Source organism: Megascapheus bottae, chromosome 3 (assembly GCF_031878675.1).
Source record: "Megascapheus bottae isolate mThoBot1 chromosome 3, mThoBot2.hap1, whole genome shotgun sequence".
Lineage (NCBI taxonomy): Eukaryota > Metazoa > Chordata > Mammalia > Rodentia > Geomyidae > Megascapheus > Megascapheus bottae.
The window spans coordinates 82,535,201-82,549,780 of NC_143511.1; the positions used below are offsets into that span (position 1 = coordinate 82,535,201).

At 45.2% G+C, this 14,580-nt stretch overlaps 1 protein-coding gene across 2 annotated transcripts in view; it reads right to left on the minus strand.

Annotated features, from left to right (window-relative positions):
* Nr6a1 (nuclear receptor subfamily 6 group A member 1) overlaps nucleotides 1-14,580 on the minus strand; it is a 162,682-nt gene that overhangs the window by 5,026 nt on the left and 143,076 nt on the right. For both annotated transcript variants that reach the window (XM_090330616.1, XM_090330615.1), the window contains exons 8-10: nucleotides 14,153-14,407; nucleotides 3,381-3,502; nucleotides 1,605-1,757 (exon numbers count right to left, since the gene is read on the minus strand). In XM_090330616.1, coding sequence (XP_090186742.1) covers nucleotides 1,605-1,757; nucleotides 3,381-3,502; nucleotides 14,153-14,407 — 530 coding nt within the window. The remainder of the gene's footprint in view (nucleotides 1-1,604; nucleotides 1,758-3,380; nucleotides 3,503-14,152; nucleotides 14,408-14,580) is intronic.

Below are 14,580 nucleotides of genomic sequence, written 5' to 3' on the forward strand. Positions count from 1 at the left end.
TGCTGAGAGTTATTTAATTTCTCCTTGATATTGCTTTTTGCTCCCATTTTATAGACAGGGAATATGAGTGGTCATCTAACAAGCTGTCTTAGAGCTAAGCTATGCTATATAACTAGCATTCTCTAAAGCACTGCTTTCCAAACATACTAAAGAAGGGGCAAATAAATCTGAGATACTTGGGGATGAAGGAGTTTTACAAGCTGTTTCCCTGTCAGTTCCTGAGCACCAAAAGAACAATTAGAAAAGACTGATTCCAGGTCCAGGAGTGTGGTCCAGTGGTAGAGTGCCTACCTAGCATGCACAAAACCCTGGGTTTGATTCCTCAGTACCACATACACAGAAAAAGCCAAAAGAGGTGCTGTGGCTCAAGTGGTACAGCGCTAGCCTTGAGAAAGCTCAAGGACAGTGCCCAGGCTGAGTTCAAGCCCCAGGATTGGGGGGGGGGAGGCAGGGAAGGGGGCCATTAGATTGGGCCCTACATATGTAATATTTGTCTGTGGCCCAAAAAAGAGAGAAAACACATTCCCTCATCAGAATGACAATTTTCCTATAAGTCTATATTGGTGAATTTTGCAGAACATGGAACTACAAATAGGATTCTTGATGAAATGAAGCAAAATGACAGCAAGTAAAAGCCAAGCTTCTTCATGGAAACGGACCTACTAAATGTCAGCACCTCTAAAGTAGCACAGGATTTCATACAACACAGGGCTTTAAAGATACCAGATCCGGAAAGCCCATGAGCAACCCTATGAAATGAATTTCTCTCTTGAATTGAAATGCAATTCATATATCGTGTACTTCAGAAAATGAAATTAATTTCAAATGCTCTGAGCCTGTTTTTCTATCCACAGAATGGCCATAATACTACCAGCCACTAGCCTTACAGAGATGGCTTTGAGATTGAATGATAATAAAGGGCCTGCACATACTAGGAGCTTAAAGCCAAGTACAGTGGCGCATTCCTGTAACTTTAGCTACTTGGGAGACTCAGATATGAGGCTAGCCTGGGCAAAAAAGTAACCTAGACCCTATTTAAAAAAAAATAAAAACAAAAACAAGTTAATGGGCTGGATATCATAGCTCATGCCTTTAATCCTAGCTAAGTGGGAGCAGTTTGAGGTTAGCCAGGGTAAAAGCTCAAGATCTTATCACAAAATTTATGACAGCAGCCAGGCACCTATGACTCACACCTGTAATCCTGCCTATTCAGGAGGCTGAGATCTGAGGATCTTGGTTCAAAGTCAGCCTGGACAGGAAAGTCTGTGAGGGCTGTGGTTCTTCAAATGGCAGAATGCTAGCCTTGAGCCTAATAGCTCAGGGACAGCAGCTAATCCCAGGAATGGCACCAAAATAAAACCAAACCAAAATGACACAATAGCAAAAAAAGAAAAAAAGTGGGGGGGGGCACCTGGGAGTGTGGCTTAAGTGACAGAGGGTAGAGTGGTTGTCTAGGTCAAATCTTGGTATAATAAAATACAACCCCCCACTCCTGTTAGAAATTTTCTGAGTGTTTCATGCAGTTGACAATCAGCCTGCAATGACTAGGAGTCCTGCAAACACTGCCTCATGCCCTCCACCATGTAAGAGACCCAGAATGTTACCTGCAATATAGCGAATCTCAGGCAAGCACATCATGAGATCAGGAAAGCGGTTTGGCTGATGTGTATATTTATATTCAGTGAAATCCTGGCAAATGTACCAATAGCGCTTGTTCAACTGCTCTAGCTGTGAAGCACTGGTCAGACCCCTGATATCTGTAAAAACAACAACAGGGAAGGGGAGGGGCTTTTTGGTATGGAAAAACACCAGCTTCTCAAATATGTCCATCTTTCAATGAAGTGTTACTAAACACAGAGGCTCTTTTGTTTTCCTGATATGGAGAAACTAAGCTCTGAATATAGAAGAGAAATAACACAGAAGAAAATATAAGTTTTTCTCTAGACTGAGCCCTTTAAGAACTAGGCTTTCTCAACTTCATACCCAATTTACAAGTCCAGGACGTGGCACAAAAGGCACCAGTAATGTAGAACAAATCTTTTGAAATTTATCCTTTACAAACATTTTCAATTTCCCCATTATAGCCAATATCACTACACATTCATATCACACACACATGCACGTGCGCATACACACTCATATGTGACATTCCATGTTCTTGGTGCCTCTGGTTTTCCACTAAGATATCTTTGTACCACCCTCTATCTACCTACTTTTAACCTCTAGGACCTGAGTGAAAATATTCTTAAATAAATCATACCCAAGGCCCAGCTCAAAATTTTCTTCTTCCCAGAGGCTGCTCCATGATGCTCCCCTCCCCAGTCTGAAGCCCAGTTAATGTGCCAAGTACTGTCAGTGTGTACCTCTAGACAAACTTGGACTCTTCATTTTTTTCCCCAACACGTATGTTTAATGCCTACTGTAGGGCTCAGCTAAGGGAGCTAAATGAATGAGTGGTGAAGAGGCAGAATGAGGAAGGGTCTGGCCAGGGGAGAATGGCGGGGAAGAGTGGCACAGAGGCGGGGATCAAGAGTCTCTGAACTGTAAATAAGCACATGAACAGAGCACTTTTTTTTTTTTTTTTTTTTTTTTTTGCCAGTCCTGGGACTTTCTCAAGGTTAGAGCTCTACCACTTGAGCCTCAGCACCATTTCTGGCTTTCTTCTATGTATGTGATACCGAGGAATCAAACCTTGGTCTTCGTGCATGCTAGGCAAGCACTCTACCACTAGGCCAAATTCCTGGCCCCGGAAGAGAGCACTTTTAATGGGATACAGAATTGCCCAGTTCCACTCTGAATGTAGGGCACTCACATGCTACTCTGGAAGGAAGAATACTAATCCTCCATCCTGTGCTGGTAACCAACAGCACCTACATGCCACTTGGTTGGTAATGTGCCCCATAAACCACATCCAGCACTCTTCTAGGCTTGATATGTACGTATGAGTTTATGTGCATCCCCACTCTTTCCTGTGGGGCGTCAGTCGCTGCTGGCCTGTCACAGAACCTTATCTCCAACAGTTTCATCAGTCACTCTGCTCTTCTTCAGCCGCTGGTAAACTTGGTACATATTTTAAATGACGCATGTACTGTCCTTGGTGTCTGGGTTTAAATGCATTAAAACTGACTAAACAAAGTGAATTGTCTTCCTTCCTCATGAGTTATCGAGATTGTGGCATTTGGGTTTCAAGAAAAAAAAAATTCCAAAGTATTCCCTGCATTCTAAAGGGGACAGTGTTGACAGGGGGAAACTGTAGCTGTGTGGTGTGACAGATTCTGTGACAGGCCTGCTGGGACGGGGAGAGTGAAACAGGAGGGTGAATGCTCACTGCCAAAAAATAAAAAGCAAGAATCCCTGTCCTCTGTCCTGCAACCACTTACCTTGATTTAGGAAGTTAATTGCTTTCATGCATGCGTACTCTTCATTGCTGACCTTGAGCTGATGGAACTTGTGGTAGAGGTAGATGAGCCGCTCAATCACTTCTACTCCTTCATCACTAAATCTGGAGAACAGACACAGGATTTACCAGAAGTTGTGATAGGAGCAGAGACCAAGAAGGGATAGATAGCTCCTGCAGCTCACTCCTGAGGGGCACAGTGGCTCATGCCTATAATCCTAGCTACTCAGGAGGCTAGAGAATCGTGGTTCAAAGCCAGCTTGCGCAGGAGACTCCTCACCACCACCCCTGTGGGATTTGAATTCTGGGCCTGGGCGTTGGTCCTGAGCTCCTCAGCTCAAGGCTACCGCCCTACCCCTGGAGCCACAGCGCCACTTCCAATTGGAGATGGACTTTAGTGCTCAGGCTGGCTTTGAACCACGATCCTCAGATCTCAGTCTCCTGAGTAGGCTAGGAAGACAAGCATGACTCACTGCACTTGGTATAGGAGACTCTTATCTTCAATTAAACAACAGAAAACCAGAAGTGGAGCTAAGGCTCAAAGTGGTACAGTGCAAACCTTGAGCAAAAGAGCTCAGGTACAGCACCCAGGCCTCAAGTTCAAGCCCCAGAATCTCCCCCCACCACACACATACACACTAAGTTCATGTAAGCTGCTATTTCCCAAGGTCAGGTAAACTCAAACAAATACAGGTTTGGACCTAGCTCTACACACCATTGCTGTGAGACTCTGGGACACCCTAAGCTTTGAGGGTCTTGTCTGCAAAATAATCATGTTTGTTTGCTTTGTCTAACAAGGGCCAAAGAGGATTTAGAATGTAAAGGAGAACTAGGGCAATCTTGAGATACTACTTTGCTGAGATGCAACCTCCTGTACCAATGGTAGGTTCCATGGTGACGATATGGGAGCCTCTGCCACAATGCTGAAAGGGCTGCCAATTGGATTTGATTAGGTTCACTGTTTCCAGCAGGATGGAGGTGATATACAATGAAAAATTGCTGAATCACCACACCATGCTAGTTTTAGTGCTGGGCACTTTTTGTGCATTATCCAGTGCTCTCAACTTCATGAGCCACGTGAGGTAGAGGTGTGAAACTGAAGTTCAAAGAGAGGGGTCTGTTCCACCAGCACACAGCTAGATGATGGGAGGATTAGAACCTGGAACCTTGCAGACTCCCTGAAGCCTTGGTATTTTCAGTGTCTAAGGGGATCTTCCCTAAAGGGGGATATGTTCCCATTTCTAAACATTTGGTTTAAGACCAAATGTGAGGCAAAGGAATCCCAAGGTAGTGCACCCCAAGGATTAATGACACTGAGTATGCTTCGTACCAGAAGTGGAAATACATGGATGTTTGCTGATTTGAGCTATGACAGCTGCCTCAAGCTCTTGCTGTGCCTGGCCCATTAGTGTTTACAAATAGTTTCCAAGACCAACTGACAGACAAATTCATATTGAATAACCACTGTAAAAACCTTATTTACCACTCTATCAAGTGTTTCCCACAAACATTGTCTATTGGCCACTCCCAATAAATCCAAAACTGTATACAAATCATAACCTCGTTTGTTTCTCATTAAGTCCTTTCACATGCTTTCTTGTAACTAATCTCCCTATCACCCAGCAGAAAAAGAGGTGGTGTTATCTCAAAGTTACATAGTAAGTGCTGGGGGAAGCTTTCTAATTTTGAGCCTAGTGGCCTTTCCAAGCACTACGCTGCCCATGTCTGGTTCTGTATATTCCTCAGTGCCAATCAAGAAAGGCTGCCTTCCACATGCTGCCATGGAGAACCTTAGAAGCTCTGTATTTCTGCAGCAAACAGCCCAGGGCCCAGGCCTGATGGGATGCTGGGTGCTTCTGTGATGCTGGAAGTGAAGACCACTCCACATTTAGCACCTACTGGCTACAGGAGAAAGGGCTTTCTTATCTTGGAAGGGTGGGGATGAGACAAGGAGGATGTGAGAGGAGAGCAGTACTGACATTCATCTGGTGGCCGAGCTTTGTAACAGGTAATGATAATGTTTTGTCCCTTAATCAGCAGCTCCTTGCTCTAAGTACTCCCTCTGGCACTGCAAAATCTGCAGGTGTGTGGCCATCAGCCAGACCCCTAGCCAGCACTGCCAAACTTGTTCTTGGCCAAGTCTTGACCTGGGAACACAAAGGAGTTCTCAAGTACTCGGCTGTGCATAAGCCCCATATCTGCTTTCTTGGGGCAGTACATCACACTTTTCCAAAGTCCCTCAAACAGGCAGTCATCATTTCGGACCCTTGATACTGTTGGGGGTAGAGGGGGGAGGGCCTGGCAGAAGCCTAGAAGCCCCCACTCAGTCTCCACAACTTGGCTACAAAACTTCCCTCCACACCCACATCCCACCCCTTGATAAACAAAGTTGTTCTCTGTTCCATGGGCCTGCTTTCTCCCTGCAGCCGTTCCTCCTCCACATCTGCCCACTCCACTGTTCTGACGCCCCTGTATTCTGTCTACAGATTATCAGCATTCAAAGCTATAAAGTTGGACAAACACACCCATTCTTCTTCTAGGTTCCTATCACACAAGCATGCTAGGACAAGGAAAACATTCCTGCCAGGATCCCCCAAACCACTGGACCATTCAGTCAGCAATTGAAGCTGACATTGTGTAAGTTATATCCCATTAAGGGGCCAGAGAGGCCCAGTTGTCCCTTTCCCATTCATCTAAGTGTAGTCATCAGCTACAAGCTTCAAGGAAATTCTATCTTAGCATACACATACAGGCAAGTCAGAATGTGGCTCCAGGATAAATTCTAGAAAGTCAACCCTTTTTTTTGTTGTTGTTGGTCATGGGACTTGAACTCTGGGTCTGGGCACAGTCCCTGAGCTCTTCTGCTCAAGGCTACCACCCTACCCCTTGAGCCACAGCACCACTTCCAGTTTTCTGGTGGTTAATTGAAGATAAAGAGTCTCACGGACTTTAGTGCCTGGGGTGGCTTTGAACTGTGATCTTAGATCTCAGCCTCCTGAGTAGCTAGGATTACAGGCATGAGCCACCACACCCCACTGAAAGTCAACACTTTTTGAGAAGTCTCTGGGAGAGTAAGAATTTAGAATAGGCTGGGTGCTGGTGGCTCATGCCTGTATTCCTAGCTACTCAGGAGGCTAAGGATCATGGGTTGAAGCAGGAAAGTCTGTGAGACTTGTATTTCCACAACTAACCATCTACAATCAGAAGTGGCAGAGTGACTCAAAGTGGGAGAGTGTGAGCTCTGAGCAAAACAAAAACAAAAACAAAACTCAGGGACACTGCTTAGTGCAAGTCTCATGACTTGACGGAAGAAAGGAAGGAAGGAAGGAAGGAAGGAAGAAAGGAAGGAAAGGAGGGAGGGAGGGAGAGAGGAGGGAGGGAGGGAGGGAGGGAGGGACTAGTATAGGATCAACAGTGAAGAGTTCAGGCTTTGGAACAGTAACTCCATCTCTTTCTAGCTTTGTGGCTCTTGAGTTTTCATCTCTCTGACCTTAAGTTCTCCATCTTTAGAACAGGGCTCATATTAGCACTAGTATCATATAATGGCAGTGAGGACGAAAGAAGTAATATGTGAGGAGCCAGGTCTGGTGGCTCAGGCCTGCAATCCTAGCTATCTGAGATCTGAGGACTGTAGTTTGAAGCCAGCCTGGGAAGAAAAGTCTTATGGGATTCTAATCTCCAATTAATCACTCAAAAACTAGAAGTGGGAGCTGGAGGTGTGGCCTAGGGGTGCTTGTCTAGCATGCATGAAGACCTAGGTGAGGATCTCAGTCAAAACCCTGGTACCACACATACAGAAAAAGCCTGAAGTGGTGCTGTGGCTACAGTGCTAGCATTAAGAAAGCTCAAGCAGGCTGGGAGTTTGGCCTAGTGGTAGAGTGCTTGCCTAGCATGCGTGAAGACCTGGGTCTGATTCCTCAGTGCCATACACATAGAAAAACCCAGGATTGGTGGTATGACTCAAGTCTCAAGTGGTAGAGCATTAGCCTTGAGAAAGCCCAAGGACAGTGCTCAGACCCTGAGTTCAAGCCCCAGGACTGAAAAAAAAAAAAAAAGTCAAGGAGCTGGGTACAGTGGCTCATGCTACTCAGGAGGCTGAGATCTTGAGGATTACCATTCAAAGTCAGTCCAGACAGGGCCGGGAGTTTGGCCTAGTGGTTAAAGTACTTGCCTAGCACGCATGAAGACCCGGGTTCGATTCCTCAGCACCACATACGTACAAAAAAGCCGGAAGTGGTGCTGAGGCTCAAGTGGTAGAGCTCTAGCCTTGAGAAAGTCCAAGGACAGTGCTCAGGCCCTAAGCTCAAGCCCAGGACTGGTAAAAAAAAAAAAAATAAATAAAAAAAACAAAGTCAGTCCAGACACTAAAGACTGTGAGACTCTTATCTCCAATTAACCACTAGAAAACCGGAAGTGGCAGAAGTAGTGCTATCTGTTGCTCAAGGGGTAGGGTGGTAGCCTTGAACTGAAGAGCTCAGGTACAGTACCCAGGCCCTGATTTCAAGCCACAGGACCGACAAAAACCAAAAAACAGATCCCTAGCCTTGGGCACATTGACTGAGAAAAGCCTGGATTAAGAATGTCTGCTGATTAATAGTTCCACTTTTACCCCATCTAGAAAAGCCCTGCTGCAATGAGACCTGGGTGCAACCTCTCTGGGTTTGCCCAGGGGTTCACCCAGGAGCGTACCCCAATAAACATTCCTCGACTTGTGGGGAAAAAAAAAGTGGTGCTGTGGCTTAAGTGGTAGAAAGTTAGTCTTGAGTACAAAGAGGTTCAGAAACAGTGCCCAGGACCTGAGTTCAAGCCCCACAACTGGCCAAAAAAAAAAAAAAGTAACATATGTAAGCTGGGTTGGTATGGGGGTACATGGCTGTTACCTCTGAGCTTGGGAGGCCAAAGCAAATTTGACTGCAAATTTGAAGGTGGCCTGAGCTACACTGAGGGATCCTGTCTCAATATAAAACAAAACAAAGTCATATATTTTAAAAAACTGAAGATAAAATTTGGTGCAGTAAATCCTCTATAATTGGTGGCCGTTACATATTAACTTCTGATTTGAGACAAAAAAGAAAAAAGGAAAGAGAGAGAGAGAGGAGAGAAAGGGAGGGAGGGGAGGAGGAAAGAGGGAAGGAGGGAAGGAGGGAGAGAGGGAGGGAGGGAGGGAAGGAAGGAAGGAAGGAAGGAAGGAAGGAAGGAAGGAAGGAAGGAAGGAAGGAAGGAAGGAAGGCAGGCAGGCAGGCAGGCAGGCAGGCAGGCAGGCAGGCAGGCAGGCAGGCAGGCAGGCAAGAAGACTACTTCCTGAGCCTTTCAGGGGCAAGCTGGAAGCTGGAGACAACTTTCAAAAGCTTTGGTCAAAATGAAACCAGTGCTCCTAAGACAGAAATGCCCATTAAAGTCCATCTGGCTAAAGGTATCTTCTCTAGGGAGTGAAGGAGTGTTCATTAGGGCAGGAGCAGTCACTGGCTGGTGCTACAATCTGCTTTAAATCAAATTCGTCCAGCTCACTGTCTGATAATAGTCTGATTAAGGAATATGGGCCCCATAAATTTGACCCACTATTTGAGAAAAGAAAAGGAAATGGCCATGCATCATCTGGGAAAAGCCTTTTCCCGACAGCAGGCACTCACACTCAAGAGTTGTAAAGAAGTAAAGGCTGCGTGGAGGAGTGGGAGGAGCGCAGGCACAGGGAAGGGAGGAAAGAGCTATGGCCAATTAGACTCCCACCCGGGCTTCAGCAAAGAGGGATGCTTGACAGTGATTAGCCTGACTACATAGCCGATGCCTTCCAGGTTGCATGTGCACCTCAGATTCACTGATACTCAAATTCTGCTCTTCCCAGTGAGTTTACTTTGGCCAAGATAATTGGTACCCACCTAGCCCCCTAACCCAGCAGCCAACCCCAGCTTTTCCCATTCACAGAAGTCCTACTGACTATATCTCTCCAGCTTAATGCCCTATCTCCTCTACTACTGCTACCAGGCCAAGGCCTTTTTTTTTTGACAACTACAGAATAGCCTCCAACTTTGATTTGGGTATTTTAGTCTTGCCCATAACAGACTATTCTTTATAGCCACAGAAATCTTCTTCCTCAAATGCAACCCAACTACAGGATTCCTTATACACATGTTTGTAGATCATACTGTAATCCTAGCTACCTAGGAGGCTGAGATATTAAGGTTCTTAGTTTGAAAGCAGAACAGCCCCTGAGAGTCCATCTCCCCAAATAACAAGCAAAATGCTGGGCTGGAGGCATAGCTCAAGTGGTAGAGAGCAAGCCAAGCAAATATGAAAATCTCAGTACAAACCCTGGTAACAGCAATAAAACAACAGTAACAACAAAACAACGTCCCATGACATGAACATTTGCAAAATCAAATGCAAATTTGGTCTCCTCTGTACTTTCATTTCTAATCATTCATTTTCTTATCATTTTTCTGCCTTTATCATATACTTCCTCTTCTCTCTTTTTAGTTCACAGGACCCCTCCTCTGTAAATAGATAGACACGGGTGCACACGAATCATTGTAGATAGTGAAAGTCTAACTACTCCCAGTCCGGGCAGAAAAGTTCACGAGCCTATCTCAACAGAGGAAGCAGAGTGTAGTGGCATTTACTCTCATCCTTGCTATGGTTAAAGTATAACATAAGAAGACTAGGGTCTGGAAAGGAAAATACTTTATCTCAAAAATCACAATTATGGGCCAGGAGTTTGGCCTAGTGGTAGAGTGCTTGCCTAGCACGCACAAAGACCTAGGTTCGATTCTTCAGTATCACATACATAGAAAAAGCCAGAAGTGGTGCTGTGGCTTAAGTGGTAGACCTCTAGTCTTGAGAAAGTCCGAGGACAGTGCTCAGGCCCTGAGCCCAAGGCCAGGACTGGCAAAAAAGAACAAAATAAAAACAAAAACAAAAACAAAACAAAACAAACCCCCAAATGCACAAGTATATCAGACACCAGTGGCCCACACCTGTAATCCCAACTACTTAGGAGGCTGAGATCTGAGGATGGAGTTTAAAGCACTAGCCTTGAATAAAACTCGACCAGGAGTTTGGCCTAGTGGTAGAGTGCTTGCCTAGCATGCACAAAGACCCAGGTTCAATTCCTTAGTACCACATACATAGAAAAAAGCTGGAAGAGGTGCTGAGGCTCAAGTGGTAGAGCTCTAATCTTGAAAAAGTCCAAGGACAGTTCTCAGGCCTTGGGCTCAAGCCCAGGACGGGCAAAAAAAAAAAACAACCTAACTCAGAGACAGTGCTCAGGCCCTGAGTGCCCCAGGACATGAGAGGGGAGAGAGAGAGGACAGAGAGGAGAGAGGAGAGAGGAGAGAGAGAGGAGAAAGAAGGGAGAGAGTAAGGAGAGAGAGGGGAAAGAGAAGGGAAAGAGAAAGGAGCGAGAGGGGAGAGAGGGAGAGAGAGTGTACAAGCGCATAAGGCACTGAATTCAAACCTCAGTACTATCAAAACCAAACAAAAACAAAAAGGAAAAAGAGAAAATTTCGAGGTGCAGTTCAAATACCAGCGCCTGTAAAAGTGTAAAGGCTTCCACAGATTCTCTGGGGAGAGACCCTGCTGTGCTGTGCTGTGCTGTCCAGTTCTTCACACAACTTCTACCAATAGGACCTTGGGCTGCATATGAGGGCATTAGAAGGCTTCTATTTGCCTATTCTTTCTAAACTAAACAAGAGAACTCTGAAAGTCAGAAACTGTATTTTCTGGGCATGGTAGTACATGTCTATAATAGCAGCTACTTGGGAACCTGAGACAGGAAGATTTCAAGCTAGAGGTTAAGCTGGGCAATTTGGTAGGACACTGTCTCAAAATGGAAAAGGACTGAAGATGTTAGCTCAATGGCAGTGCAATCGCCTAGTTTGGACCTGCGTTTAATCTCTAGTACTGCAAACAAACAAGCAAGCAAAGCAAGCAATGATGTTTGCATCACCTGCAATTCCAACAACCCTTGCTTTGCCACCCACCCCCAAACACACACAAGCTTATGCTCAATACATGGCCATGGCAAGTCTAACATATTAAAGTTTAATTCTTCTTTTTCCACTGATGGACTCCATAGAAGAATGAGAATCTAAACAACAAACCCATTTCTTTTTTGCCAGTCCCGAGGTTTGAACTCAGGGCCTGAGCACTATCTTTGGGCTTTCTCAAGGCTAGCGCTCTATCTTTTGAGCCACAGCACCATTTCCAGCTTTTTCTATCTATGTGGTACCAAGGAATTGAACCAGGGTCTTTATGCATGCTAGGCAAGCACTCTTCCACTAGGCCAAACTCCCAGCTCCCCCATTTCTTATTCTCAAAAACTGTTTCTCAAATCTGGGTGTGGTGGTTCATACCTGTAATCCTAGCTACTCAGGAGGCTGAGATCTGATGATTATGATTCAAAGCCAGCCTAGGCACTCGAAAAGGAGAAGTGGGGCTGTGGCTCCAGGGGTAGGGCAGTGGACTTGAGTTGAAGAGCTCAGGGACAGCACCCAGGCTCAGAGTTCAAGCCCCATGACCCACACACAAAAAAAGTGTTCCTCAAAAGCCATATGTAGGGCCAGGAGTTTGTCCTAGTAGTAGAGTGCTTGCCGCCCAGCGAGCATGAAGACCTGGGTTTGACTCCTTGGTACCACATACATAGGAGAAGCCAGAATGGTAGAGCTTTAACCTTGAGAAAGCCCAAGGACAATACCCAGGCCCTGAGCCTGAGGCCAGGACTGGCAAGATTAAAAAAAAAAAAAAGAAGCAACATGTATTCTAGTCAGCCCTGAGCCTGGTATTCACACTGTCCAATGTAGTAGTCACTAGCCACCTATGGCTACTGAACACTTGAAATGTGGCTAGTGCAAATGAACTGGATTTTAATTTTGTAATTATTATTGCCAGTCCGGGGGCTTAAATTCAGGACCTGGGCACTGGCTTTGGGCTTTTTCAGGGCTAGCACTCTACCATGTGAGCCACAACACCATCACTTCCCACTTTTTTTACATAGGTGGTACTGAGAAATCTAACCCAAGGCTTTGTGCATGCTAGGCAAGCACAAAGTGTACCACTAGGCTACACTCCTGGCCCTAGTTTTTAATTTTAATGTACAAAGCCACATGAGAGTAGTGGCTATTACTATATTAGCAGGCTTAAATCCTTAATGCCACGACTGGGTGGAGGGAAGAGATGCACTCTAGTATAGTTTTGTGAAGGAATATGGGGCATTCTACCCTCTCCAGCACTTCTTTTCTCCTATGGGCCCTAAAATCTTGGAGCTGGGGTATGGCCTAGTGGCAGAGTGCTTGCCTAGTATGCATGAAGCCCTGGGTTCCATTTCTTAGTACCACATACACAGAAGAAGCTGGAAGTGATGCTATGGCTCAAGTGGTAGAGCCCTGAGAAAGCCCAAGGACAGTGAGTGCCTAGGCCCTGAGTTCCAGGACTGGCACTTAAAAAAAAAAAAAAAAATCTTGTGACTTTTGTTATTTTAGGCTTGTGAATTCACATATAAAGATATTACATGTGACTAAATTAATAAACCAGAAAAGCAGAAAGTAGTTAGCTCATTTATCATGATTTTTTTTTTTTTTTTTTGGCCAGTCCTGGGCGTGAGCTCAGAGCCTGAGCACTGTCCTTGGACTTTCTCAAGGCTAGAGCTCTACCACTTGAGCCTCAGCACTACTTCTGGCTTTTTTCTATGTATGTGATACTGAAGAATTGAACCTAGTTCTTCGTGCATGCTAGGCAAGCACTCTACCACTAGGCCAAACTCCCGGCATCTCATTTATTATGATTTAAGGATCAGAAAAATACAGTCCCTATGTGCCCCAGATCTCCAAACACAGTGCTTGGACAGGTCATGGAAGCAGCAGAGGAAGAGAGCCCATTCAAGAGTAGGAGGTTAAGAAAGGATGCTAGTCAGCCAGGCTCTGGAAGAAAATATCCAGAACACCTGTTCAGGCTTAGTCTCACTACACTATGTTGTGAAAGAGTTGAAGCATAGAAATCAGACAGGCATAAACTCAAATTCTAGGCTCTGGATCCAAATTTAAAAACCCTTAAGGGATAAGGCTCTCTGAATTTTTTTTTTCTCTTTCATGAAATAGGCACAATCACACATATCACACTGAAAGCTGTGAGAAAGAAATAGTACTACAGGGGCTGGGAGTTTGGCCCAGTGGTAGAGTGCTTGCCTAGCAAGCACGAAGACCCGGGTTCGATTCCTTGGTACCCCACATACATAGCAAAAAGCCAGACATGGTGCTGAGGCTCAAGTGGTAGAGTGCTAGCCTTGAGAAAGTCTAAGGACAGTGCTCCCGCCCTGAGCTCAAGTCCAGGACTGGCCAAAGAAAAAAGAAAAAAAGAAATAGTACAACGAAATATCAAGCCTAATAGCTGACATATAATAGGTAACAGAATGATTTCTAGGCTTTTTGGGCTGTAAACTACAATTTAGACCCTCTTACCTTGTAGGCAGTTTAAATACATTATCTAGTAGATGGCACTAATTCAGACAGCTTAGTACTCTGCTAAGTTGGACATTTATTCTTCTATTTTTTGTTAGGGAGGTATTGTTATCACCTTATTTTATAGATTCAGAACCTGAAAATCAGAGACTTGGCCAATGCACAAAGTTAATTAGTGGAAGACTAAGGCTTAATATCTAGGCCTGTACAGTTTAACGCCCATTGATTGAAGGCTCAGGCAAACCACCTTCAAGGGAAGACAGTGGTTTGGCTGTTTGTGATTTCCTCCCCAGCGAGAAGCTCTCACCTGTGTAGTTCTTCATCAGAGGGTGAGTACTTGGCAGTGACATCAGCTAGCTCCCCAAAGATCTGTTTGCTGTAAACTGTGAGGGACGATAGAAGGATTAACTCCTGCCATGTAGAGCTCAAGAGGCACGTGTAATCCTTGATTGAGAGCTCGCAGAAGAAAGGCAGCTTCTTGATCCAGGCAATCTGCCTAAAAAGCAGCTCATCAGCCAGGCGGCAAAGCAGGGCAAACAGCTCAGCCTGTGTCACAGCATATCTAGGGGTATGGCAGGAGAAAGTCACTTTCATTAGTTGAGGATATAAGAACAAAGTGAGGGTATTCTTGAGGGCACAATGTCCCTGGCAATGGGCCCTTTGCCCTTGACCCAAGATTTTCAGGTTCATTAAACTTAGTTTCCTTATAAAAGGGTCGAACTAAGGTCAGCAGCA